Below are 26,069 nucleotides of genomic sequence, written 5' to 3'. Positions count from 1 at the left end.
TTAAAAAATCAAATAAAATAGGAATTATTTTACTTTATTTATATATAGTTACAGATTTTTAACGTTTTCCTCCAACGCGAGGTGCAGCTTTTTGTGTCACCTTAGCTACTTTCTGTTTAGCTACTTGTTTTGCTTTCGGAGGAGCAACAGCCTTCTTCGTCGCTTTTGCTGCTCTTTTCTGTTCCTTTGCTGCCCTGAAAATAAGTAACCAGCAACATTATTATTGTAAAACATTACATAATATTATATTAATTGTATGAACCCGCAAAAGCCAGACAATGTAACAAAAAATACAGTCCTGGGTGAAGCAGCCCACTTTTAATCTAAGACTATCTGAAATCTGATACAGTATAAGAAGCTTTATCAGAGGAACAGATGTCTATTGCAAATTATTTATCTTCAAGTAAAATATGTTTAATAACATTTAATTTTATCACTTTTAAGTAATTTTTCTAGACAATTTGTTAATATTAATTAAATATAATTAAAAGAATACATACTTGATTGCTTGTTCTCTCTGAGCCTTACGAATTTCTGGTTTCATGTTACGTTTGGCCAAAATATCTGTGAGAGAGGCACCCACAATAGCACGCTGGAATTTTTGAGCACGCCTCGTCCTCTTCTTGGTCTGTTCCTCTTCCTGTCCCTTTTTGTGTTTACGTCTGACAAATATATTAAATTTAATAAAAAATACAAAAAAATTACGTTTGCTCAAAAATAAAAAATATTTATACCTATATAGGACAGTCCATGTCACTTTCCTAGGATTACGCCTCATTAAGTGTGCAGACTCGCATTTTGAGTTGAGGAAAGTGAAGGTCTGAAAACGCGAAGGAAACGAAGGTTATGTTTAACATGTGCGGTGACAAGTTACGGCAGTTTTTTTTTTTTTTTTTTTTTTTCAAAAATTTGTCGATAATCAAGTTACAAATTAATATAATTATCTTATGGTTATTCCAGCAATCACTCACCTTTCCGTCAACTTTGACCATGGTCTTGCCATGGCCCGGATATATTTTGTATCCGCTGTATGCACAGAGACCGATCCTGTAAAGATTGAAAGTACATTAATCACTGACATTGCATTCACGCGATGCACCATGTTTTCGCTGTAAATAGAACGAGATTGCATCGAAAACGTTGGATATATATTTCGCATGAATAATTCTAACTTACTTCATTTTGATATAATACGAAGGAAAGCCTCAATAAAAATGGCCGAGCGTCTCCCGTCTTGCGACATTGAAAGAGTAGAGAAGAGTAGAGTTAGAGTGCGCTCTCATCGCTCTCGTCAATCGAATTTTCATGAAACTATAAGTAGAAGATGCCCTCTGAGAGAGGGCGCCGTTTTTCGCATTAAACTAAAGTCACTAGATTTACAAAAAATTATTATTATTATTTAAATCTAGTGACTTTATATTAAACTATATCCAATGCCAGGCCGCCATTGCCGTCTAGACAAAGATAACACGAATCAGGATTTTCTATCCTTTTTTCAATTCAATGATCTAAAACAGGCATGTCAAACTCGTATGATATTACGGGCCACATGATCTATTTTGTATTAAGTTGAGGACCGCATGTTTTCAATGTTCAAAAAATAAATAAAATATGATTTTTATAATTATTGTATTATATATTTATTAGATTCAATGTATTGTAGATTATACATTATACTATTATATACATATACATAGTCGTTTTATATTTTATTATTTTTTAAACTAAAAATCTTTTACGATTTTTTATAAAAAGAAAAAAAAATAGAAACTATAATAAAAAATATTCTACATTTTTCAAGCACTAAATTAAAAATTACTGAAATGCAAAATTTAAACTAAAGTGCATACAAATAAAAATAAAATTTACTTCAAAATAATTAATTAATATTTTTTTCAAAAAATTTTCAAGAAGTCTCGGCGGGCCGCGTGTTTGACATGCCTGATCTAAAATGACAATAAAATAATGTATAATACAAATAATCAATATCATAATTATATGATAGAACATCAAGAAATAAAATAATTTATAAATATAAAAAGTCATATTTTATTCAAAATGTAATAACCATGTTTACAATTATATTTAAATTTTTCATAAATGTCTGATAGACACCTATTTTGCGAGTCTCTTTTTATCTCGTAAAGGAAATCTGTAAAATATTTAATAATATTTAATAATATTAGTATTAATTTATCTTAAAATATAAACAATTACATGATTTAATCTTTATATATCTATTTACATAATATATATATAGCAGTTTCCCACCCTACCAAAAGACCGACAGCTGGCCGATGCTCGTGTCCCGGGGACACTTGCGCAATATGACCGGAATACAAGCGGTCCCAATCGTGGCGCCCATTCAAATATACTCTCTGTTTGGTCCGATCATTCGTCCAGGTCTTTCCTACTAAGAGATGGGGATCTTCTTAAGAGAATTCCTTCTCTAATTCGTTCCTCTTCTTCCTTAAACTTCTGGACCTGTTCCGAGAACGCGACTACGGCCGACCATCCTTCCGGAGAGTCCAACATCCTCGAAACGACGTTCACCAGTGAGAGATTCCCACTGATGACGTCCCTTAGGTCCTTCCTATTGTGATCCCAATGAGATCACTCCGGAATGAAATATCTGGGGATAATTTTAGACAGTAAACTCAGTTTCGTCCCTCATTTTAATTATGTTCGTGATTTGCAAGTCCATTTCAGCGGCCCAGTCGTTTCCTTCAGCAGTAGGTCTCTTCTATTATGTGCTCTAGAGCCCCAGAGGGAAGACTTCGCGTTGAAGTCACCGCAGAGAAGAAATCTACCCCCAGTCTTTTAAAAAATAACTATAATTACCATTACTCGTTATCGAGTAACTAGTTACCGTTATTCGTTACTTATTATCAAAAGTATAACTAGTTATCGTTATCGTTACTTAAAAAGTAACTATTCGTTACTTTTTTAATATTAAAACGAGATCAGAAATTAAATAAAAAATATATCTTTGTAATATATTTTATTTAAAAAAATTAATAATTAAAATATCAATAAATTTAAAAAAATTTATTTTAAATTTGTAAAAACATAAATAATAAAGAAAAAATTTTAAAACACTCAAAGTATAGATAAAAAAATTTTGGTTTGCATTAAATTTATAAATATAGTCAAATACGGAATATATTTTTTGTATTCTCATAATTTTGTTTGTAACCTTTAATATAATAATTTTAAATTTATAATATGAATATCTGTTAATAATTGAAGATTGAATATACGAAAATAGAAAATATAATATGTTATAAATAGGAAATAGGTTCCAGATAAGTAACTGTTAAATTCGTTACCGTTACTAAAAAAAAATAGTAACGCCGTTATCACTTTGTTACCAAAAAAAAGTAACTGTAACGGTAACGACGTTACATATAACGCGTTACTTCCCAGCCTTGAGTCTGAATTAGGTTTAATAAGGGGAATGTTTCAAAAGCGAAACAATCGAAAGCTCGTGTTGTTTTATCCTGATAAAATGGCATCCGCGTCTTTCAAGGGTACCCGCAAGACATACAGTTTCGAAGAGCGGAAAATTCTGATATCGCTAATTAATAAACATCATCTCGAGATCATCGAGAGCAGGAAGTCAGATCCGATTTCCATATGCAAGCGGAAGTCTGCGTGGTCGCAGATCGCCGAAGAATATAACTGGATAGTCGGACCACAGGGTGTACGTTCCGCGGTACAACTTAGACGTTGCTGGGAGAATATGAAGGCTTGCAAGCGCAATCGCGAGGAGAAAAAATCCCGGTAAATTAACTTTGAATAAAAACATATATTCGTAAAGTCGAATCTGAAATTTAACAATTAGTTAATAAACATGAATAGAATTAAATGGAATTTTGTATCGGGATTTGCTTAGAGATGTTTTGAATATTAACAATCAGAGAATATTACGGAAGATATAGTTTTGAATAAATTCTCGTTTGAGAAAAATTTCTCAATTTCTTGTCAAAGAATTAAGTATAATACTATTGTTATTATATAATTATTATAGTAGTGCATACTATAATATTTTACATTTAATTTTTATGTATAATATTTTATTATAAATTATAAAACGTAATAACCCTTACGAAATGTAATTTTATGAAAAATTGATGTAAAGTAGAAAAATAGAAAAGTGTGTAGAGAAGTAAAATAAATCTAAATGTTAAATCTCTCAATCTTTTAGTGATAATACAAAAGCGGTTTGTGAATCGACGAGAGATGAGAAACGAGTAAAGAATCAATGTTGGGAAAGTATAACTTGTGGCCAAAATACGTCGGAAACGCCAACGTCCACCGGAACTGTCGGATTACCACCGAACGTGGTATTCGAGCCGAAAGATTCGGAACCGTTTACGTTGCAGAGCGTTTGCACTGCCAGACCTCAGAATCTAAGCTGCTTGCGAAAGGACGCGGATCATTGCAGAGATTTAGGTTGTAAAGTATTTTTTTTTTTTTCTCGCATATAATTATATCGAGCAAACAAATATTAATTATAAAATTTAAAAAACTCATAGAGAGAAAATTTGCTTATTAAATTTGATTTTACATAGTTGACGATGCATTCAGACAAATTGTCAATGGGAACAAATGCGACGCCATTGCGTCGCTCCATAATTCGATGGGTGATTATTATGAGAAGTTTGTGAAAAGAAACGCGGATTCGCCCGTAGTCGATCAATCAACAGAGAACGACGTTGAGAAGAGTCATGAAAGTTCAGAGTTGACTGCTTCGCAAACTTTAGTCTTACCCTCCGTTATGCAGGAACAGAATTGCAAGAGAAAGTCGGCGCAACGAGAAGACGAATTGCACATGCTTGCACTTTCAGAGGCGCAGATAAAAGTCGATATTGCCGCTATGCTGAAGGAGGAAGCGAAAATCAAGTTAGAGGAGGCTCATTATCGCAAGGAAGAGGCCAGACTTAGAATGCTGCTGTTTACTTACAAACTGAACAGAAAGGAAGAGGATTAAAAAAAATCGGACATTTCTATTCGATGTTTCATGGAGCATAGAGTAAATCTATTATTTTTCTTTCTTTTTCTTGTCGATTCAGACATTGATGCTCAGATGCAAGATGGATCGATAATGCAAGAAATAAACGTAGAAGCAAACTTTATGTAATACGAATTTACTTATAAATGCAATTATAGGATATAATTATAATCAATAAATACAAATTTTCTGATCATATTGCTCGCTAGTAGTAAATAATAATTAATATTGCATTATGAGATATTGTTTGTGTTGTGACCGTTGCAAAGTCATGATAGAATACTATGATTGCAGACGGGACGGAATTGACGAAAATTCGAAAGGTATAAAAAAAATATAAAAAATAATTTTGATGTTTACGTTAGTATATGTATATGTATATTCAAATTAGTTATTTTTGGTAAAAAAGTACGTGTAGATAATCCTATTTTTTTTTTTTTTTTTTTTTTTTTATATGAAAGAGATACCGTTATAAAGGATGAAAAATTTGATTTTACTATTCGATGAATTTATCGTTTTATCATATTATTGCAGAATTAAATGTGTTACTACGAGATTTCTTTGCGCGCGTCTTAAAATATTCTTGATTATTTCAAACTTAAATGTCCATATTATGACAAGTTATTTTGCAATCATATTAATACCAAATGATAAAAATGACGTATAATATTTTTAAAACATTTTTAAGGAATGTTTCTGTAAAGCGATATTTTTAACTTTACGGCTAGTTAGGGTTAATGTTACGCATATAAATATGGATTCTAAATTAAATTATCTGTTGGATGAGATAATGAAAATCGATCTAGACTATATTTGAAATTCATTTGAAGAACCATGCTTGATAGTCATTGGCAGTGTTATTGTTGACTAGTGACAGAATAGATCGTAATGGATATTGAATTATCGCGGATTCGTTAGTCGTATACGTTAAAGTAAATAAATAGAGCGAGAATGACTCGCATGATATGCAATTTTAAGATCGATCTTCTTAAATATTCGTTTTACATAAGATGAAAGTTATCGTTGAGGGTCGATTTCGCGGTGTTCGAACAACGAGTGACCTCGAAGAGCGAGGGATCGGTGTAAATCGGTTCGCTCGGATCGAAACCGCTACGTCGTCCAGTAGATAATCCCACAGCACCCTCCAGAGCGGTAGACGATGAGGCGAAACGTTGGCTGATGGCATTGCTCATTGATCTCGAAATTGATCTAGTTTAACACAGTTATTTATATTTTAGTTTTATACTACAAAATTTAAAATTAAAATTTTACAATTATAAATCAAACATTTATATACTTATATAAAATTTACATATTGATATGTATTTTTTTTATATTAGTAGCAAATATACCTATTTATTATATATTGTTTGATAACCATTTTTAAAAAGCTGATAGTTTAAGCACACTTACGAGGCTTGAAATGGTTTTTGAAGACCTGTCCTCATAAAAGAAAAGTTGTTGACTCGGCTACTATACGGCTCATCGGAATGGCTGCTGCGGCTGCAGGTTTTGTCGAGTCTACGATTTTTCATGATCACGGAATAAACGTATTTTCTGAAATAACGGGTTATTTTAAAATTGCTTAAAAAATAGATAGAAAGGATAAAATCTACAAAACTCAAGAAACTTTATTTTTATATCTCATCAAATTATCTCTTTAAATAATGATACGTTAATCCAAAACGAATTTTTAAAGATAAGTAACATGTAAATTTTACCTGTAAACAAGCATAGATAAGAGAACAACGGATGCTAAGAGAACGACGAGAATTCCCACTGCTGTAACTAATCCATAATATTCGTTTTGAGTTATACAAATATTTTCCAGAATCTTGGTTTGTCTTTCAACGACAGTTTCATCTTCGATGTCCATTCTCGAGTCGAGAACCTATCAAAGGACATTAAAAATAGCATTATCGATCATAGAAAAGGAAAACAGTATCTCTTCTTATTTCTTTCGAGTACGAAATGAAGAAAGGAGAATGAAAATGATCTATCTGGGTACCTCTATCATTTCTCTGACATGCTCTTCCTCCTCCTCGTCTTCTTCGTTCCCGGGCTCATCCGCTATGCTAGTCGTGTTAAAGATCGTCGCGTTCTCGGTGTCACCGTCCATCACGGTTATCGGCAACATTTCGTCTTCATTCGCTACCGTATCGTTATTTACGTCTCTTCGCCGTCTACCGAAGGACGGCTCGCTTCTACCGGTACCACCGGAGCAATACGCCGGTTGGCAGCCGTCACGACACGTTCGCACATTCGCCTCGAACACCAGGAAATTTGATTCGGGTATTTTGAAGGCGTTAAAGCGGGCCTCGAGGCTGTCGCCGTCACGAAGGCGATCCAATCCCGGAAACACGTAGTTGTCCACTGGACAGCTGCACAAATTTCCGTTGGAGTTACGCGTATGCGAAATTTCCTCGGGGATAATTTAATAATAACTTGTTGAATTTAATTTACTCAGCTATTATATATATAACTCTAATGTATCTTGTGATATCTCGAAAAAGAGCCAAAGTACAAAAAAGAATATAGAGCATTATTATATTGCATTTTGACACTAATATAGATAATATTAATAACATATTTTAGATATGATAATTTTATATGTAATCGCTTATTCTTTGCTTAAAATTTATATTAGAGATTTTTTAAATATTTGGTCTCTCTTACCCGTATCTGTCTATCAGTTGAACACTTCTACCAGAGTAGGGATCTCTTGCAATAACATTGGTAGCAAATATATCTGTTACGTAATTGTATCTATGAAAAATGATAATTATTAAAATCTAAACACAATAATTATAATGTTTTTTGAATACTTTAAATTATATAAACAAAAATTATTATATCGCGATTATTTTCAACCTCTATTATCTTTATCCTTTTTTTAAATTTAATTTAATTTGGATTATGTATAATTTATTTTATCGACCTTCTTGTATATAAATATAATGAAATGAACAAAATTTACCCGTCTTGAGCTTCGAGTCTGAAAGTAAGAGGGTCACCAACAGCGATAGTGGTCGTAGGTCTACCTTGATAGAGAATCATCAAACGTACTTTGGAACTTAGGGTGTTTTCCGCTGGGAGGTATTCAATAGGGATGGGAGACCCTGATCTGCATAATATGTACGAGTCCCATTAGTGAAATTGGAAGTGGACGTGGAAGTTATAAAATGTGTAGAAAGGTATAAAAAGCGAAGGCATAAATCAGTGCTTTAATTAGTTCGCGTTTTTAAATTTTAGTTTTACTAATTAATATATACATAATATATAAATTATTCGTCAATTTTGTGCAACCAGTTAAACTTTCAATTTAAAAAATAAAGCAGTTATCGATTGTATGTTATAATTGATAGTATAAAAAAATCAAAAAGTTTGCAACATCAATTAATAAATATAATTATTTGTTCCATAAACGACAATTAGCGTAAAATGTAGAAAGTTTGTTATATATAATATAATATATTACAAAAGTATATAGGCAAAATATTGTACGAAGAAAAAATGAAGCGTGCGTGATATTTCCGAATGACATTTCGGACTATACAGGTGAGAAAGAAAATTATACGAACGTGTTTGCACAAAGATAGAGCATTTTACTCCACTCACAATAATTCGTTAAGTATTATATATGGAATTTATGTTAATTAAAAAAATTATTAAACCAGAAAAATTTAGAATAATTTTGCAACAAAGCCGTAACATTTGTTTAATGTTGTAAGAAAAAAGAAATTTTGGATTTAAAATAATATTTTAAGAATAGTTTTGTATAAAAAATACAATTTGACAAAATTGTATACACGCATATATATATATAATGTGACAAATATTATTAATTATATATTCAAAGATATATTTCTCGATATGAGATCTCATCAAGATTCGATGTACGTCACCAGAAAATAATACGCTACGGCATTTTAAAGCGTTAACGATCATACTCTCGGTGCAAGACACGACCTTTCGATCGATATGACCTGGCATACCCGGCACCGATGTAGCCGGACGTGACGACAGCCTCGCCAGGTCCTCGAAACAGGCACGTCAGGTTGAATCGCTTATCTCGTCCGGTTTGCACATAGTCCGAAAATTGCACCACCACAATGTTCGTCATCGTATCGCCGTACTGCAAGCATTCGTGTCTCTCATCTCAAAGTGTTTATATTATGTTTATCGTTACAACTAAACAATAATTTTTCTTAACTAATACTACCAGAAAATTATTAATTTATCAATTAAGAATTTGAAAGAAAAAAAAAAACATTATTGCTATAAGAATTATTTTAGTACGTATTCAAGTTAAATTATGTTTAATTAAAAAAATCAACTAAAATGATTTAGACTACATATAAAGTTATTTCAGGTATCGAGCAACTTGTGAGAAGTTTGAAGTTTGAATGACGTTGACTATCTACAGGGCAAAAGTTTTTAGCCCGAATTAAATCGGAGATTACTTGTGGATCAAGTTGTTAAACGGAAATTGCCGTTTCTTACTCGCTGTGTACCGCACTCGGGGTATCCCTGTGGTCCGCTGATACGAAGCACATTCACGGTTCCGCCGTTCCCGCGGAAGAAGCACCGATCGTAGTATCCGTAAGTGTAAATTCGCCCAATGAAACCCTCCGGCGTTCGCAGAGTAAATTCCATCCCATCCTCGCTACAGACTTGACTTACTAGAAGCGTAACAAAGTGCAATTCATTGGCGCGAGCGTAGTTTCCGGAAATCGATTCAAAAGGAGTACAATGTTAATTAAACTCAAGTTAATTAAATTGGAATTAGCGTTAGTCAAAGAACATTAGAAGACAAAGGAAGGAATAAAATCTGTGAACTCGCAAATACAGAAAAGTCACATAAATTGGATGGTGTTGGAATAGATTAGTTAAATATACAGTTAACACAATATTGTTTACTATTGTTAAAAAATTATTAAGTTTGTTGAGAGGGAATAGGAAATTAAGGAAGGATAGTCGTAAAGTGGTAATCATTCGGATTTCGGAACGTAACTTGCATTGACATATAGGTATTAATAATATAATTGGTTGCATATATGCAACGTGCGTGAGATATTTATTGAAGGAAAAGAAATATAAATAAAAAAAACAGCATTAAATTTATTTCGTAAAAGTGAAGTAATGCGTGATACAATAGTGCAATATTGTATATACATACAATAAGTAATTATTAAATGTGCAACTGTATTATTAAGAAATAATTCATTTTATAGATCGAATCTGCCGAAACCAGGATAAATCTAGATCAAGAACTATTTGTTAAGCTCGACTCGAAAAATTTCACAAAAGGCTAAATCTAAATGTCAGTTGAAAATTTTATTCATCTTTCTCGAGCACGATTATTCCGGAGAAATTTTTATCTTGGCTTCTAACGAGTGCGAACGCGTTTTCCAATTCTTGTAATTAGCGCCTTATACGGACGGACTGGGCGCTTACCGTCCAGACATTCCCCGTCCGCGCCCTGGCGACCATTATTCCTCTCGTAGAAGTCGTAATCGGAGCCCGTGTCGTAATAAACTGGGTTACCCATGTCCATGTCCCTGGAGTCCCGGTCACTGAGCTCGCAATTGTCCCTCTCGGCCCCGTAAGGCGCGGCGTAGGGTCGGTAATTGAAGGATCTGCAAATGACGTTGGGAATTTGCGAACAGTGTCCAATCGATTGCGCAAACAAAAGCTACCGGATCATTCCTAATTCAATCTCAAGCTCTCTTGATATATTAGACATCTTGTAAATTAACTGTCAAAATTTTACGTCTCATCGTTGTATATCACATCACTTTTGCATGTTCTTTCTTTTACAGAGTTGATTATTTTTCTGTTTCAGATCGATAATTGAATTCGATTTCATGTAGAAAGATTGTTCTTCTGTCTTCTTGCTACTTTAATTAATTTTACAATTTTTAGAAAAATTTATATATATTTGATAATTATCACTATATTGTTATTATAAAATGTACTGACTTGAATCGATCATTAAACTTGCTATTAAGTCTTTTTTTCTCTAAATTATATAACTACATAAAAAATAATAAAAAAGATATCTCTGTAATGTGAATAAAATTATTTTTGTAAACAAATATTTTTCAAGTCAGATATTCGAGAACCGAGTGCATAAATATTAAAGATAAATTATCTTTTAATTTTAGCTATTTACTATTTCTGCAAGTTTGGTCAATATCATTACCTGCAAACAAAGTCTCTAGCGTCGGCGCATTCTCTCTCGCACTGAGCTAGCGACGAGGCAGTGGTATACCGTCTGACAAACGGCTTTCGCACCCTAGTATGAGGTCCAACTTGTCTAAAGTTATCTTGCTCTTCGCATCTGGATACCAAGGGAGGCCTGCCTATGATGGGCCCGCCAGTGGTACCAAACGGACGAGAATTGTAGACACCACCTTCACCTATGTATCCGCCACCCACGATTCCGCTATCGCTGCCTCCGTAGCCTCCGTATCCTCCAGCGGGGGGTCGCGCAGCCGGACCGTAAGGTCCACCACCATAGTGAGGTCGTGGCTCAGGACCATGGCTCTGAGGGCTGCGACCGTCATCGACGAACCCGTGCGAATACATTCCGTATCCTGGTGGGTACCTGCTACTTATCGACTCGAATTGTCAATCCTTTTCTCTATTGTGTAATTGTGTCTTTAAAATTAAAATTCTTAGCGTAAAAAAATTACAAGAAAATATATGCAAAATTTTGTTTTACATTATTATATAATTGTGTTTAGTTTCGCAACTTACCGATTTGAGTAAGGATCTTTTTCAGGATATCTGCTACTGGCTGGATACCGATCGATTGGATTTCGATCACCGCCTAATGCCGTAGGATATCGATCCAGTGGATCTTCTGAGAAAGGATACCGATCGATCATATTTGGATAACGATCACTGACGTCGACAGGATATCTGCTTGGAGTTGATGGGTATCGAACGCCATGTATTACAGGATATCGGCCATTCGCAGGATATCTGTCTAGTGTTCCGGAATCGGGCATAGGATATCTGTCACCTCCGGTAGGATGACGATCTCCTCCTCTAATGGGATATCGATCAGAAATCGGATATCGATCCGAAATCGGATACCGATCAGAGATTGGATAACGGTCTCCAACTGGATAACGATCGGAAGAAGGATAACGATCTCCTGTGGGATAACGATCTCCTGTAGGATAACGATCTCCTGTGGGATAACGATCTCCTGTGGGATAACGATCTCCTGTAGGATAACGATCTCCTGTGGGATAACGTTCTCCTGTAGGATAACGATCTCCAACAGGATATCTATTGGGATATCGATCGCCAAGAGGATATCGATCTGGATAATTGTCTGTATCGCCCAAAGGATACTGTCCAGGATACTTGTTATCTGGATACCTATCATCTAAAGGACGACGATCGGGATAACGGTCTGGATAGCGATCGGGATAACGATCTGGATAACGATCTGGCATACGATCGGGATAGCGATCAGGATAACGATCCGGTTTGACGCTGCTGGAGTATCCTTTATCATAATCGTCTGGGTAGCCTAAAGATAATATTTCTTTATTTAAAATTTATATATTTTATTTATATTTATTAATGCGGTAAGAGATGGAAAAAGAGAGAAAGAAAAAATTATATGTATAAATATTTTATATCTTTAAAAATAAAATGGAAGCTTTTTGTAATGAATAGATAAATAATGAAAAATTATAATCGTTTTGACGTTAAAAATACGACTGCTTGATTCAAAGTTAAAAAATTGAACGTGATTATTATAGAAGAAAAAATTAAACTTAAGATTTGATAATTATATTTGGCGCTAAATATATAGTGTAAATGCAGTTTCAATTAATATTACAGCAAATGCAATTTGAATTCAGTATTCCAGCAAATACATTAAATTCACTAGATTATTCCAATAGACGATGTGTGTTTACAATCACGTCTACCAGATGTATTATACGTATGCTCGAGATCTCTTATCTCATTAAAGCAATTTATATTATTCAGCAATTTTATTTATGCAACAGTTTATTTATGTATAAATGAACAACTTTATATGACACTTAAGTTGACACATAATATGCTGAATTAATAAAGCGATTCTAACCCGGTCTTCCTAAAGAGGGTCGTCCAAAGTTTGTGTCCTGTCCCAGAGGATCCGGTCTGTATCCAGGGCCATCGCGATCACTGTCTAAATATTGATCTGTTGGCACAGTGCGTTATTATCATACGAAATATTAAATACACGACATGAAACTCCAATGCGATTGTACAGATATAGATCAATCTCTCAACCGACGTATGTCAAGAATGAATGACACTAATCCCAAGTTTTACACAGATAAAAGCAAACTCAAGTATATACAGATTTATTTCTTATCATCACTATATTTTTACTTATTAATCTTTTATTTTTATCTTTAATATATAATATTAATTGTGCGCTGAATTTTTATTCGATACGTGTATATACAAACTTATTCTTTGTTATTATTTCCACTTATTAATCTTCTTTTTTTTTATTTTTAATATGTTAATTGTGTGCTGAAATTTTTTACCCTATGCGTGTCATTAAAAAGGATTGTTACGAGATGTATAGAATATTCAGAAACTACTTATGGTTTGACATATCGCTATTGATAAACAGGATCGATACTCACGCATGAGATTTTCGTAATAGTCGTAATCAGCATCGTAGATAATCCTGTGACCATCCCGCTGATTGAATCGGCTTAATCGACAAGTGTGATAATGCTCGGAGTAGACGGCACTGCGGCATTGGAAACTCGTTTGCCGGAGACACTCGTCAAGGCACTCGCTGAGACTGCGTCCAGTAATCTCCGAATGAAACTCACCGCTTAGACGCGAGTTCCGATAACGCTGGAAGGCCGTGTCTGGACGTCGACCGTCGGAGAACAGGTGCGACGTCGAGCTGCTGTCCGGGTATTCCGAACCGCGCGCTACGGACGGATCTACGTTTCGTAAGTGGGCATTGATAACGAATTGTGAATCACCAACGGGCCATCGTTTAATCTAACACCCTGTTATATACGTGAAAATGATATGAAGCATGAAGTCCTTTCAGTTCATTATAATTTGTGTATTATACAGTTTTAATAAAATTATGTATTTAATTAATCCTTATTGGTCACCAGAACCGAGTTAGTAAAATTAGTAAAATTTATACAAAATTTAGTGATTAATAAAATATAAATTTTGATAATAAAGAGAATAAGAGAAAATAAATAACTTACAAGGGATGTGTCACAACTGTCCGGAATCAATTTGATTTTCCTTGAAATATGTTGTTAAACGTAAAAATCTAAGAGACACGTATTTTTTTATACGTGTGCAATCTCATGTTTAATGGATAAAATACCCCTTTGAAAAAAATGATATTTTCTTTTGCGCTCAAATATCGTTGAAACTATAAGAGATAGAAAAAAATTGTTATATAAAAGTTTAACGACTTCAAGAGTACATTAATTTGGTGAAAAAAAAATTTTGGGTGATGGAGGTTTTTGCAAAATATTAAAAATATTTTTTTATAACTTTAAAGTACTCTTCAAACTGTTAAACTTTTAATTAACAATTTCTTTTATCTCTTATAGTTTTAACGATATTCGACTCCAAAGGAAAATATCGTTTGTTTTCAAAGGGGTATTTTACCTATTAAACATGAGATTATGCACGTATAAAAAAATTGTGTCTCTTAGATTTTTGTGTTTAACAACATCTTTCAAGGAGAATCAAATCGATTCCGGACAGTTGCGACATATTCCTTGTTAGCCAAAAATAAATTTTTTGAAATATAAAAATTAATTTTTACTTATTTTATTAAAAATAATACTCTATTTATTATAATTCTAATTTTATTTGTTACACAATATATATCGAAAATTATATAATAAATTTTCGCATGCTAAAATATAGGAATATACATATAAAACAAACTATTAAATTATAAAATCAAAATTTTGCATATACTCACGATTATCTAAGCAGACAAGATCGTAAAAGTGATGACTGGGGCTGCTACTGATGCCGATGTCATCCTTTTGCGAAACCGAATCTTCCTCAGATATGACACATTGTCGAGTTTGCTCGTCGAACTCGACGCTTCGACAGAAATATTTCTCCGCCCTAAGACATAGCGCCTGACATTCGTCCAAAGTGAGATTCGTGTAAATATCCACCTCAAACGGACCGCGTAAACGTTTGTTTTCTTCTTTAACAAATACAGCGAGGCCATCACATCGTCGCTCGGCTAATCAAAGTTAAATTTTTTTTTTTTATTTGGATATACAAATATATATATTAATATTAATATATTAAAAGATATTAAAATAAATTTAATGTCTTTTAATAATATTTAACGTTTTCTCCTTTTATGCGTTTATTTTTAAGTATTACAAGAAAATTTTTCACACACACAGACATATATATATATATATATATATATATATATATAAATATTTGTATAAATATAAAAATGCTGATAAAATTTACCATTGAGACATGTATTTTCCAGATAATCAGAATTCGGATCATCCTCTAGTAATTCGGCATGAGTTCTTCTCGTAAAACGACTGAGAGAACAGCTTCTCAAGGCAGTATCATATGTCGCTGATCGGCAGACGAAACTGAACTCGTTAAGACACCTGAAGAGAAAATTATTTCTTGTAAGTATATGTATAATAATTTTTAATCTTTGCGTGTATATACCTATCTTCACAATCGGTTCTATTCGCAGCACTAACTTCTTTGATGTCCGTCAGGGGTAACTTTAGCTTCTTCCTTGGATGCCTTTCAAATACGTAACGACGGTTTGGGCATTCTCTCTCTATTCTATCGGCTAAAAATTACAGACAAAATCTTAATTTCTAAAAAGTATAAATCGTAATTATAAAAATTCCATATTGAATTCGCAAACAATAATGATTTCTAGATCATGAGAAATGATTCGTCTGTAAATTTTATTCTAAAACAACCAAAAACATTATTTCAGTCCGAGACGGGTAGATTCGTATTATAAATTTCACGGCTTCACGGTATTTTAATTAATGCAACGCGGTGATATTTTTAACCGGAAACTTACACGCCAGGCACACTTCGGTAAAATGCACGCTGTTCGGTACGAGCATGAGATTTCCGATGCCCTCCGGCTGCGCCTGTTCCCTCGTTAAATAGCAAGTACTCTCTTCGTACTCGGCTGCTCCGCTGAAGGACGCAATTCTACTGCCAGGTTGAAAGTCAAAGCTCGTACACGCGCGGACCAAGTTGTTCGTTGCCGTTCTGTCACGAAGACATAGCTCTTGACACTTCTCCAGAACCCTAAACGGAGGCGCCGAGTCTCGCACCTGTCGTAAATCGGAATTTTTTAACGAATACGTCTCTTACTGTGATTGTATTATATTTAGTAATTTTTCTTGCGCGACAACTATAAAATATTGTAGTGATGGAATTAAAATACGTGAGAAATGATTTCGTTCGATTAAATTTTCACGCGATTAAATGTGCAGAGATAACGTCATATATATATATATATAAGATTGAAGATAATTTTTTTCTTATAATATAAATATTTGAAAATATTTCTTACTCTCTTTATAGTTAAATTCAGAATGTCTACTCCTTGGAAAATATGAAAAATCAGGAATATTTAGGGATTTCTTTTATATCTAGAAAAATCAGGGAAATCTCATGGAATTTTTTCGAAAATTCCTTTCTTGATAATTTTGCTTTTCATCTTGTAAACAATCAACCGTGTGAATGAAACTGGCTTCTCACTTTGAGGAAACTCATTAATTGTTGAGAGTTTTGGCGTTATTTTAATAATTCTAGAATTCTTGGTACATAGATTAAACAAATAATGCTGATCATTAAAAAAATATAGGTCGGGAAAAAATCGAGACAAACTAGAACACCAGGTTCACGCTGCATCTCACTTTCTCCTTTGACGTTTTTTTTAGCATTCTTGCCAAATTTGAAGCACTTGAGAATAGCTGCAATAGTTCTACAAAAAGTTTTATGTATGCATAAAAATTTGAATATTATATTAGATAATTATATAAGTTAGATTACGGAAGATACTGAACATAAATGAGATTCATCTTATACTGGCGTTTTAAATCTAATTTAATAAATGTTTAATAAACATTCTAACAATTTTTACGCATATCTAGAACTTTGTTCAGAAAATATAAGTGATTGCAGAACGACATATATAAAAAAATAACACAAAATCTGATTTAAAGTCGATAGAACATTCAAAATATAATCAGCGTCTCATCTCACAATCAGTACTTGCATGTTTGGCATTTCGGCCAATCTTTTTTGTTTAATAAATATACTATAATAATTTTTACTCATAGAACCCTCTCTAAAAATTAAAAGTGATTATAGACTGACATAAAATCTTATTAAAGTCGATAGAACTATCGAAATACGATTAATGTAATCTCGATATTTGTACGTTTGGCGTTTTAGGCGATCTATTTTGTAATTTGTTTAATAAATATTCTAATAATTTTGGTATATGTATAGAACTCTTTTTCTCTTTTTGAAAATTAAAGGTAATCACAGAATAGCACTCGAAAAAACAAATAAAAGCACATTCTTTTCAATAAATTAGCAATAAATTAGCAACAAATTAGCACAAAGAGAGCTTTTATTTTTTTATTTTCTCGAGTGGCTGTACTAACTTTATACTTTAGCCAGTACAGCCATCGGTTTTTCGGAAATGGGTGGAGCAACAAAATCCGGAATAGAGCAATAAATTAGCAACAAAAGAGCACTAAATTTCTGTGTAGATTTATTCAAATGTACCGAATTGGCTGTGACAATTGATTAATATACATAGAATAACACAAAGTCGCATTAATCGATAAAATTATCGAAATATGACTAGCGTTTAATTTGACAATTTAATTTGTTTAATTAATATTGTAATAATTTTTACGCATATATATAGAACTTTTTGTATAATTATTGTAAAACTCTTAAGGGCAAGAAATGCTTAAAAAATTGTTGGCAGATAAAGTGAGACAACGTGAATTTGCATCTCACAATCAGTTTGTCCCTTAAATATATATATTTTTTTTTCTTTTCTAATTTATATATTTAATGTCTTAACATAATATTGAATACAAAGTACATACTCTTTGTAATTTTTAATGATAAAGAAATGAAAATTTTATATAAATGAAAAATTATTTTATGAAAGGTATTCAGTATTTTTTAGTACATTTATAAATCTAGCATTGAAATTTAAAAAGCTCCGTGGTTTTCCTTCGTATGAATAAAAAACATTAGAGAATGCATGTAATAAAACATTTATTTTTAAGAAAATTGTATTAAAAAGTTTTGAAAATATTCTTTTGACTCTTGAAATTTTTAATAAATTTTTAATAAAAATACCTGGAAAATTAGGGAATTTTTTAAGAAGATTCGAGACACTCTGAAATTGAGAAGTTGACAACTTTGAAAGTATGAAGTATTTCCAAAACAAGGTCTTACCACATCGTCGTCAAAACCCTGAAGTTGTTGATCTGGAAGTCTCTCGTAAACGACTCTACCTAAACCACCATTGCAGGTTGTTTGCGCTGAAACTAATAATAGTTTTCTCGTTAGCGTCTGTTTGTAGATCACTGAACGACAGATCTCGTTCCTGATTTGATTTTATTATTTATATACTATTTCGCGTAAAAAAAGCATGGATTATTATTTCCTTTCCACATAAAATTCAGGCTACTTCCTCTAGTCGAGCAATGCAAACGCGTGTGCTTCGATTTTTATCAACGCGATATTTTCATGCCATCATAAGTGGCACGGATAGTGACACAATGCCAACCAATTTCGCAAGTACAACGTGACATCGTTCCACTTGTATCCCGTGATTTGCTCGTTTACTGAAATATGTATTTAACTATATGTAAATTCCAAAGAGCAATGCGCATTTTTAGAATTGGATTCTTCATGCCGAATAAAAAAACCTAGGCTGTTGATAAAATTTTATTTCGATTTTTAGCAATAAATCTTGTCAATTTCATATGATCAATATTTAATATATTTAATAAAAAAATCTTGTTACAAAATTTTAATTTTTTTTATTAATTAAATTTAAAAGACATCTTTCCTTTTTCCTGAATTTTGAAAAATGACACATTGAAATTGATATGTAATGTATATTTATAGTATCTCCATTCGATTTCAATTTGAAAGAAGTTGGAGAAAATTTTCAAGTTATCGGGAGGCTTACCATTGATCAGCAAATTCAATATGATGAATACACAGATGATTGGCAGCACGCAAATTGATTGGTGAGTTCTCCACATCGCGATATTTAAATGTAACGATTACTATATCGCATACATGCCAACTGCTAAATCTGAAATAAATCATTAAATATTTGACATGTATATAAGTATATATATAAAGGAACAAAAATTTCCTTGCCTAGAAAAATGTTATTGCCGTTGAATTTTTTTTGCTGATTTTAATTTTGTTTTTGCTGTAACATTATTGAATGTGATTTATTAAAATACGATATTGAATTATTTTGTATTCTCCGTGAAATTTCACGAATAGCAGAAATTGAGCAGCAGACGAGAAATGTGCTTCTTCTCACTTTGAAAATAGAGAAGAAATTTAATTTATGTCAAAAGAGAGAAATGTTTTTCTAAAGGATAGTTTTATATTGAAATTTAAGAATGCAAGAGATCTCGGAATTATTTATAGCATAGACTATGGCAAGGATACTTACTTTCTATTCGTATTTTTCTTTTCGTGTGAGATAAATGTCAAAGAGAAATGTCAATATTTTCCATGCCAAAGGAAAAACATAAAAATTTTGAAAAATTACCGACAACATATAAATGTATGCAAACTTTTTTTGCATATTTTAATTGAAAAAAAATATTTTTATGTTTTAGTATATAACTATTAACTTATAATAATATAATAGAATATTTATAGTAATATAATAAAGTTTAAATTAAACAAATTACATGTAATTTAATTTATATTGCATATAATTTTATATTTTATTTTACAATTGAATGTATAAACAACGTAAATAATATTATATAATTTAAAAATGTCGTAAGACAAAACAAATTTTTTTTTTTTTGTGTACAATAAAATAAATGTTAAAGTTGTTTCCCCGTTGTTATAAAGCATAGTGCGCATATAAAAAAAATTGTAAAATAAATTTGAATAGCTGCTTCAAAATTGTTCGAATATTTTCTCGGAATTTCTCTGGGGAGAACAGGACAGGCACAATAAACGCATACCAACTATTTGTTCTTCGTACGGAAAAAATACGATACGTGAAAAATCGAAATAAAGATAAAGCTATGCGCGAGAATCATTTGTTCTGGCCGATGGACAGACGTTTTCATACGTTTGTGTATGTACGAGATGCGCGGGGACAGCATGTACAACTAGAGTTTATGAGATTCCTGACGAGCGCTCACCCTGAACATGTCCACACTCGTACCCTCACGTATCCGTATACGTACGCGACTGCCAAAGGACCAGCACACGCCTGTAAGGGCAACGAAGCGTGATTCCAACTTTCAGGCATTACATTATTAGCTGGTTGCCATTATCTGTCCTGTTATCGCGATTGTTGGAAAAAAGCGCGGATTCAATCATCGAAAACGAAAGGACAAGCAGAGTTATCTTTACGCGTTCAACGTGATTCTCGATTTTACCCTCAATGGTGAGAAAGATATGATGTTGTAAAATCAATTTAAAAAATATAATCTTTCGTTTTGGAATTTTATTATTATATTTATTTTTATTATTTATTATTATCAAAAATATCGCGATTCTTTTATTAGTATAAAATTATATATTGTTATATTATATCACATATATATATATATATATATATATATATATATATATATATATATCTTTCCTTGTATTTTTTTCTTTGTATTATTTTAATATTAACACTTTATTAAATAATAACATTTAATGTATGTTGAAATATATATATATCTACATAAATAATTAAATCATAAGATGGTAATTAATTATATATTTGAAATTTAAATCTCAAAGTTATATGTAGAAATGGATAAAGTCATATTTTATAACAATAAATAATATAAATAAATTCTTTTACAATAATAAAAATAAATTTTATAGTAACCGATACAAAATAAATATGATAAATTAATATTCAAACGAGTTAACGTTTATATATATTATTCCTTGAAATAAACGTGGAAATTTATATTATCTTTTACGTAAAGTATACAATATTTATATAAAAGATAATAATATAAATTTCTATAAGGAATAGTATAAACGTTAACTCGTTTGAATATTAATTTATCATATTTATCTTGTATCGGTTATTATAAAATTTATTTTTATTATTATAAAAGAATTTATTTATATTATTATTATAAAATAAATCGTGATTTTTTTATTATTATTATATATATTTTTTATTATACAAAAGCCTAACGATATTTTCTTACATTTTTTTTCTATTTGTTATTATTATTTTAGTATTAACGCTTTCGGATTAAATAATAACATTTGTTGTATGTTAAAATATATATATATATGAATTAATTAAGTCATAAGATGACAATTAATTATCTATTTGAAATTTAAATCTGAAAGTCATAATATATATAGGTTGGTTTATAATTTCCGCTTAAAAGCCGCGCGATCTGGAATTCAGTGGACATTTATGGCAATGCCATATAACGCTATATATGTTTATAATATCAATAAGATATCGTACAGGGGATTTTATTATCGAGATAATTTATACGTATTTACTTGCTGATGGGCGGTTGTATTTTCAGTTCGTGATGAATGCCAATTATCTGTGTGATCGTGGCTTGTTCGCCGATTGTGTCCTATCGCTGTCCACTGTGCAACGACATTGCTTATTAATCGCGTTACGGTTTATCGCCCCGGTAATTGCGTCTGTCACCGACAACGCATATATAAAAGCTTATTCTCATGTTAATATCATCGGTCGTGAGGGAAAATTATGGCGCTCGTTCGTTATTATTCGCGGAATGTTACACGCCATGCGAAATTACATTTCTGTAATTGCTCTCACTGGATTTATTACGCGCTTCTCATCGTATGGAAATCGTTTCGGGAAATTACTTGAATTAAGAATAATTAAATATGTCATTAGAATACGAGTGAGTTACCCTCCGATAAAGATCGTGACATTTGACGACAAAAGATGAGACATTAAAAATGAATAAATATTAAATTTAATATCAATATTAATAATTATAAATATAAATAATTAAAATATATTTATAAATAATTATAAATTCACATAAAATATTTTTAATACAAATATTTCACGTAAATGTTTTTCTAAATACTACTTTAAATCACATTTCTCTAATACAATAATAGAAATTTTGTTCAAAATTTTTTTTTAGTTTAATCAATCGTACACGGTAAAAAAACATTTTGTATTTTTGTTGAAATTTTCTCGTGTAGAAATTTTTGTGTTAAATTTTTAACATACTCTCGTTATGTTATTTTAACTTTTCTGCATTGGGTTAATAATATTCACCGTTTCTAAGAGTTAAAACAACACAATTAACAAGTAAATCTTGCATTAATTCACATTTTTTACATATTATTTGTGTTATTTGTTTACATATTTGCCTTCTGTTAAATTAACATTAAAATTAGAGTGGATAAATTGGGACACGAGAAATGTGTTAAATTTAACACAAAATTTTTTACCGTATAGAATCTTAATAGTTAATAATTAAAATTGAAATGTTTCTTTTTTTTTTGCGTAGAAAAAAGAATCATTTTGAAAATCTATACTGAGTTAATTTATAATTACTGGTTTTGAAAGCTTACTTTCTGTGGCAGCTTTATTGTAAGCTGCCACTACAGAAACTATTGTCGTGGTACTTTGAACTCTCTTGATACGCGGATGGCATTGTTGCGTGCGTACTCGTGTCGAACCGGGAATGAATTTGGTCATTGTTGTGTGACGCTGATGTTAATGGAATGTTCGCACGCAACGAGAAATTATTATCTGGTAATGCTAATTCCGTCGAATTAAATTTGAGCGCGACGCGAAAACATGGGGCAAAAAGGTACAAATGTTTCACTAAGCGTGGTATTCTTGTACGAGTATTACTAGTGGCATTGAGAAATTTATTACAGAGCGTAGTATAACGCGATTGCGTGACTGTATAAAAGATTGCGGAAAATCCGCACTGCATCATACGATTGCGTAACAATCTTCTGAGAATTATTATAATTATAGCGATACAAATGTATACAATGCTTCGACGCATTAATTGCCACGCAATGCGTCATTAGAATAATTGATTAATTATAAGCAATCTCGCATACATAAGCAATTATTCTATCTCTCGTTATATAGGTACGCAATTGTATGAATAATGCTCTGTAAAAATTTTATAAAAATTTTTCATTATCACGTGCTAATGAGAATTGATCATTAATATGTTTATCAAAAATTTATTATGAGAATATGGTTGAAAGTTTTACATATTTTAAAATAAATTTTTTATTAATCAATTAATGTAATTAGTCAATTTTATTATATATTATATTTATAATATATAACATATATGTATAAATATATAATAAATATATTATAATTTATATAATTATTTTTTATGTTACAATTATATAATTAATTTTATTAACATTTATTTTATTTTAACATTTTTTTCAAAGAAAAAAAAAATAAGATAAGAGTTATAAAAACGAATAAAATAAACTCTTAGAGTTCGTGATTCAATTTGCAATAATTAAAAAAAATTGTAAAAAGTTATAATTAAATAATTACAATTGACATTCGTGTAATATTAATTTAACATCATGCGATATCTGTATATACAGAGATTGCCAATCACGTAACGAAACAAAGTTCATCAATCAAGAAAGTAGAGATATATCTCACCCGAGATAGATAGCTCTCTCCTGGAGAGTTCTCCGTTTTTGTCCCGCAAATCCTTTTTCTGCTCTAGCGCGATTGCGGCTCTGCTAAAAAAAAGGAATAACGAAGGAAAAATCGTCGGATGGGTCTTCAATGGTATTCCTCGTCCTGTTCGTCGATCGCGCTAAAGAGAGGCGTGCGGGTGTACGCCGATATCACGCGTGCGGCGCGAGTGGCACCCGTAATCAAACTGACGGTCAAAATCGGCGGAAAGCGTGGAAATAATGGGCAGACACCTGTGCACATGCCTGGGAAGCGGAGAGAGAACAGCAAAAGAGCAAATCGTGCATCCCCGATGAATGGTCTCCGTGTATAGACCATAGGGGGCCTGTAGGGAACGTGAATAACGTGAGCGGGAGGGGCCCCCACGTCCGACTTCTGGCCTTGCGCGCAACGGAAGTGGACCCATTGTGTGTCCGGTTTCCGTGGGGCCATCCGGGAAAACGAGCGATACATGGTGTGCCATATGAGAGCCCCAACGGGCGCTGTAGATCGAACTCGGAGCCAATGTTCGGCTCCCTTTCTCTCTCTCTCTCTCTTATTGAGGCTGACTCGCGGCGGAATCATGGATTAGAGATTTCCAGCCGAGGTCAACCAGGACGAGATCGCGTCGTCATCGTTGACAGAAGGCAGCGAATCGCTCAACGATCGGCTGGATAAAGCGAGATAATCAGGCATTCTAATATATTGAGGTCTGTAACCTTCTATTTTAGTAAATTAGAAAAATAACTAATATCGAAAATGATTTTCTTTATGTAATTTTTGTTCATTTCTTTACATATATTTTATGATTTTTAATTATTTCGAAAAAAATTTATATAATATTATGTAATATTCAAATCCAATAATTTCAAATTTTCGTAAGAATTGTTATATTACACAATATGAAATAAACACTCCTGATGATTTTATAAAAATAGAAATCTTATTTTTTCTGATTTGAAATATGTATAAGAACAATATTTCACTTAAAAATTAAATATAAAATAAATGGAAAATATATAAAATAAATACATAAATTAAATTAATAAATATAAAATAAAATATGCAAAGTTTTTGCAATAATAATGGCATATGAAATCAGTCCTTCATAAATTGTGATGCTAATAATGATGTTGGACTCTTTTCTCTTCCTTATTTTACGGAACATCTTTTCTTATGTCCTCAGGGAACACATTGTACTTAAGAAATATCTTTTTCTCTGAGGACAGCAAATAACGACGCCGAGTCTGAAATATCGTAGAAAGAGGTTGAAAGATAAAAGGACGTAATAAATCTCGAGATAAAGTTATTTTGCAGGTAAATCGAAACATAATAACTTACTTTCAGATCCTCAAGTATATTTCTCTGTTCATTAAACATTAATTGAGATAGAAATGGAAAAAGAGAAAAAATTTAGAGATATATAACTCTGTTAGAAAATATATAAAATTTGTAATTAATAAATAAATTTACATTGAAAGATATATTTAAATACATTATTACAAATGAAAAAATTCTGATTGTGTTTTTATATTTAATAACAAAATACATTTAAAAAGTTTACCTCATTAAAAAGTTGGAAAATAAAACAAGATTTACTTTTTTAAAATAAATTATATCAAAGGCGAGGTTTTTTTCTCTCTTTCGCGTAAATATTATTTTATCAAATACATATGCTCGAATATACAAAAAGAGCTATTTTCCATTACATTTATCACATGAATATTTGTAATTATCACAAAAATAATTATCAAAGTAAAAAATATTTTGTAAATGGAGAAAAGAAAAACAGCGAAACAATTAATGTTTTTTAACGATTTGACACAACAATTGTATTTACAAATGTACACTAAAGATAAAATTGTTTTTGTTTATTTTATTTAATAAAGATAATATATTATATAATAATATATTACATAAGAATATATTTAAAAAATACAATCTTTATTTAATGGTTTATAATATAATTTTTATTTAATGGTTTAAAATATAATTTTTATTTAATAATTTTCTACAGGATATAACACTTCCCCAAGACGTCGTTCATGTATTACGTATATGTGACGTGTAATCAAA

The 26,069-nt window shown here is 31.6% G+C and overlaps 3 protein-coding genes and 1 non-coding gene across 9 annotated transcripts; 1 reads left to right on the top strand and 3 right to left on the bottom strand.

Annotated features, from left to right (window-relative positions):
- Window positions 1–18: 18 nt before the first annotated feature.
- Rpl24 (ribosomal protein L24) lies at window positions 19–1,291 on the bottom strand. Its single transcript, XM_072891520.1, has 5 exons — window positions 1,177–1,291; window positions 972–1,047; window positions 735–820; window positions 501–662; window positions 19–194 (listed from the first exon to the last, which is right to left on the bottom strand). The coding sequence occupies exons 1-5, from the start codon at window positions 1,179–1,181 to the stop codon at window positions 59–61; spliced, it is 465 nt and encodes a 154-aa protein (XP_072747621.1). The 5' UTR covers window positions 1,182–1,291; the 3' UTR covers window positions 19–58.
- LOC140665504 (small nucleolar RNA SNORA79) lies at window positions 251–381 on the bottom strand. The gene has a single exon (XR_012046619.1). It is a non-coding gene; the product is annotated as a small nucleolar RNA SNORA79 (small nucleolar RNA).
- A 2,217-nt stretch (window positions 1,292–3,508) lies between the features above and the next one.
- Window positions 3,509–4,993, top strand: LOC140664690 (uncharacterized). The gene is made up of 3 exons (XM_072890048.1): window positions 3,509–3,783; window positions 4,208–4,458; window positions 4,575–4,993. The coding sequence occupies exons 1-3, from the start codon at window positions 3,509–3,511 to the stop codon at window positions 4,991–4,993; spliced, it is 945 nt and encodes a 314-aa protein (XP_072746149.1).
- A 177-nt stretch (window positions 4,994–5,170) lies between these two features.
- Window positions 5,171–24,264, bottom strand: Nompa (no mechanoreceptor potential A). Of its 6 annotated transcripts, none has more exons than XM_072890043.1 (20): window positions 23,976–24,264; window positions 19,284–19,412; window positions 18,542–18,633; window positions 16,122–16,383; window positions 15,749–15,878; window positions 15,533–15,684; window positions 15,015–15,290; window positions 13,684–13,995; window positions 13,131–13,226; window positions 11,777–12,563; window positions 11,220–11,630; window positions 10,472–10,653; window positions 9,518–9,696; window positions 9,001–9,149; window positions 7,992–8,138; window positions 7,691–7,780; window positions 7,023–7,395; window positions 6,736–6,905; window positions 6,428–6,535; window positions 5,171–6,223 (listed from the first exon to the last, which is right to left on the bottom strand). In XM_072890043.1, exons 2-20 carry the CDS (start codon window positions 19,357–19,359, stop codon window positions 6,016–6,018), a joined length of 4,200 nt encoding a protein of 1,399 aa, XP_072746144.1. In that variant the 5' UTR covers window positions 19,360–19,412; window positions 23,976–24,264; the 3' UTR covers window positions 5,171–6,015. The 6 variants fall into 6 exon arrangements, with proteins under 6 accessions (XP_072746144.1, XP_072746140.1, XP_072746143.1 ...); XM_072890039.1 differs by having other exon boundaries at window positions 5,178–6,223; window positions 6,428–6,571; XM_072890042.1 differs by having other exon boundaries at window positions 5,183–6,223; window positions 6,428–6,571; window positions 13,684–13,983.
- Between the last annotated feature and the right edge of the window lie 1,805 nt (window positions 24,265–26,069).

Source organism: Anoplolepis gracilipes, chromosome 4 (assembly GCF_047496725.1).
Source record: "Anoplolepis gracilipes chromosome 4, ASM4749672v1, whole genome shotgun sequence".
Classification (NCBI taxonomy): Eukaryota; Metazoa; Arthropoda; class Insecta; order Hymenoptera; family Formicidae; genus Anoplolepis; species Anoplolepis gracilipes.
This window is presented reverse-complemented; position numbering and strand designations above follow the sequence as displayed.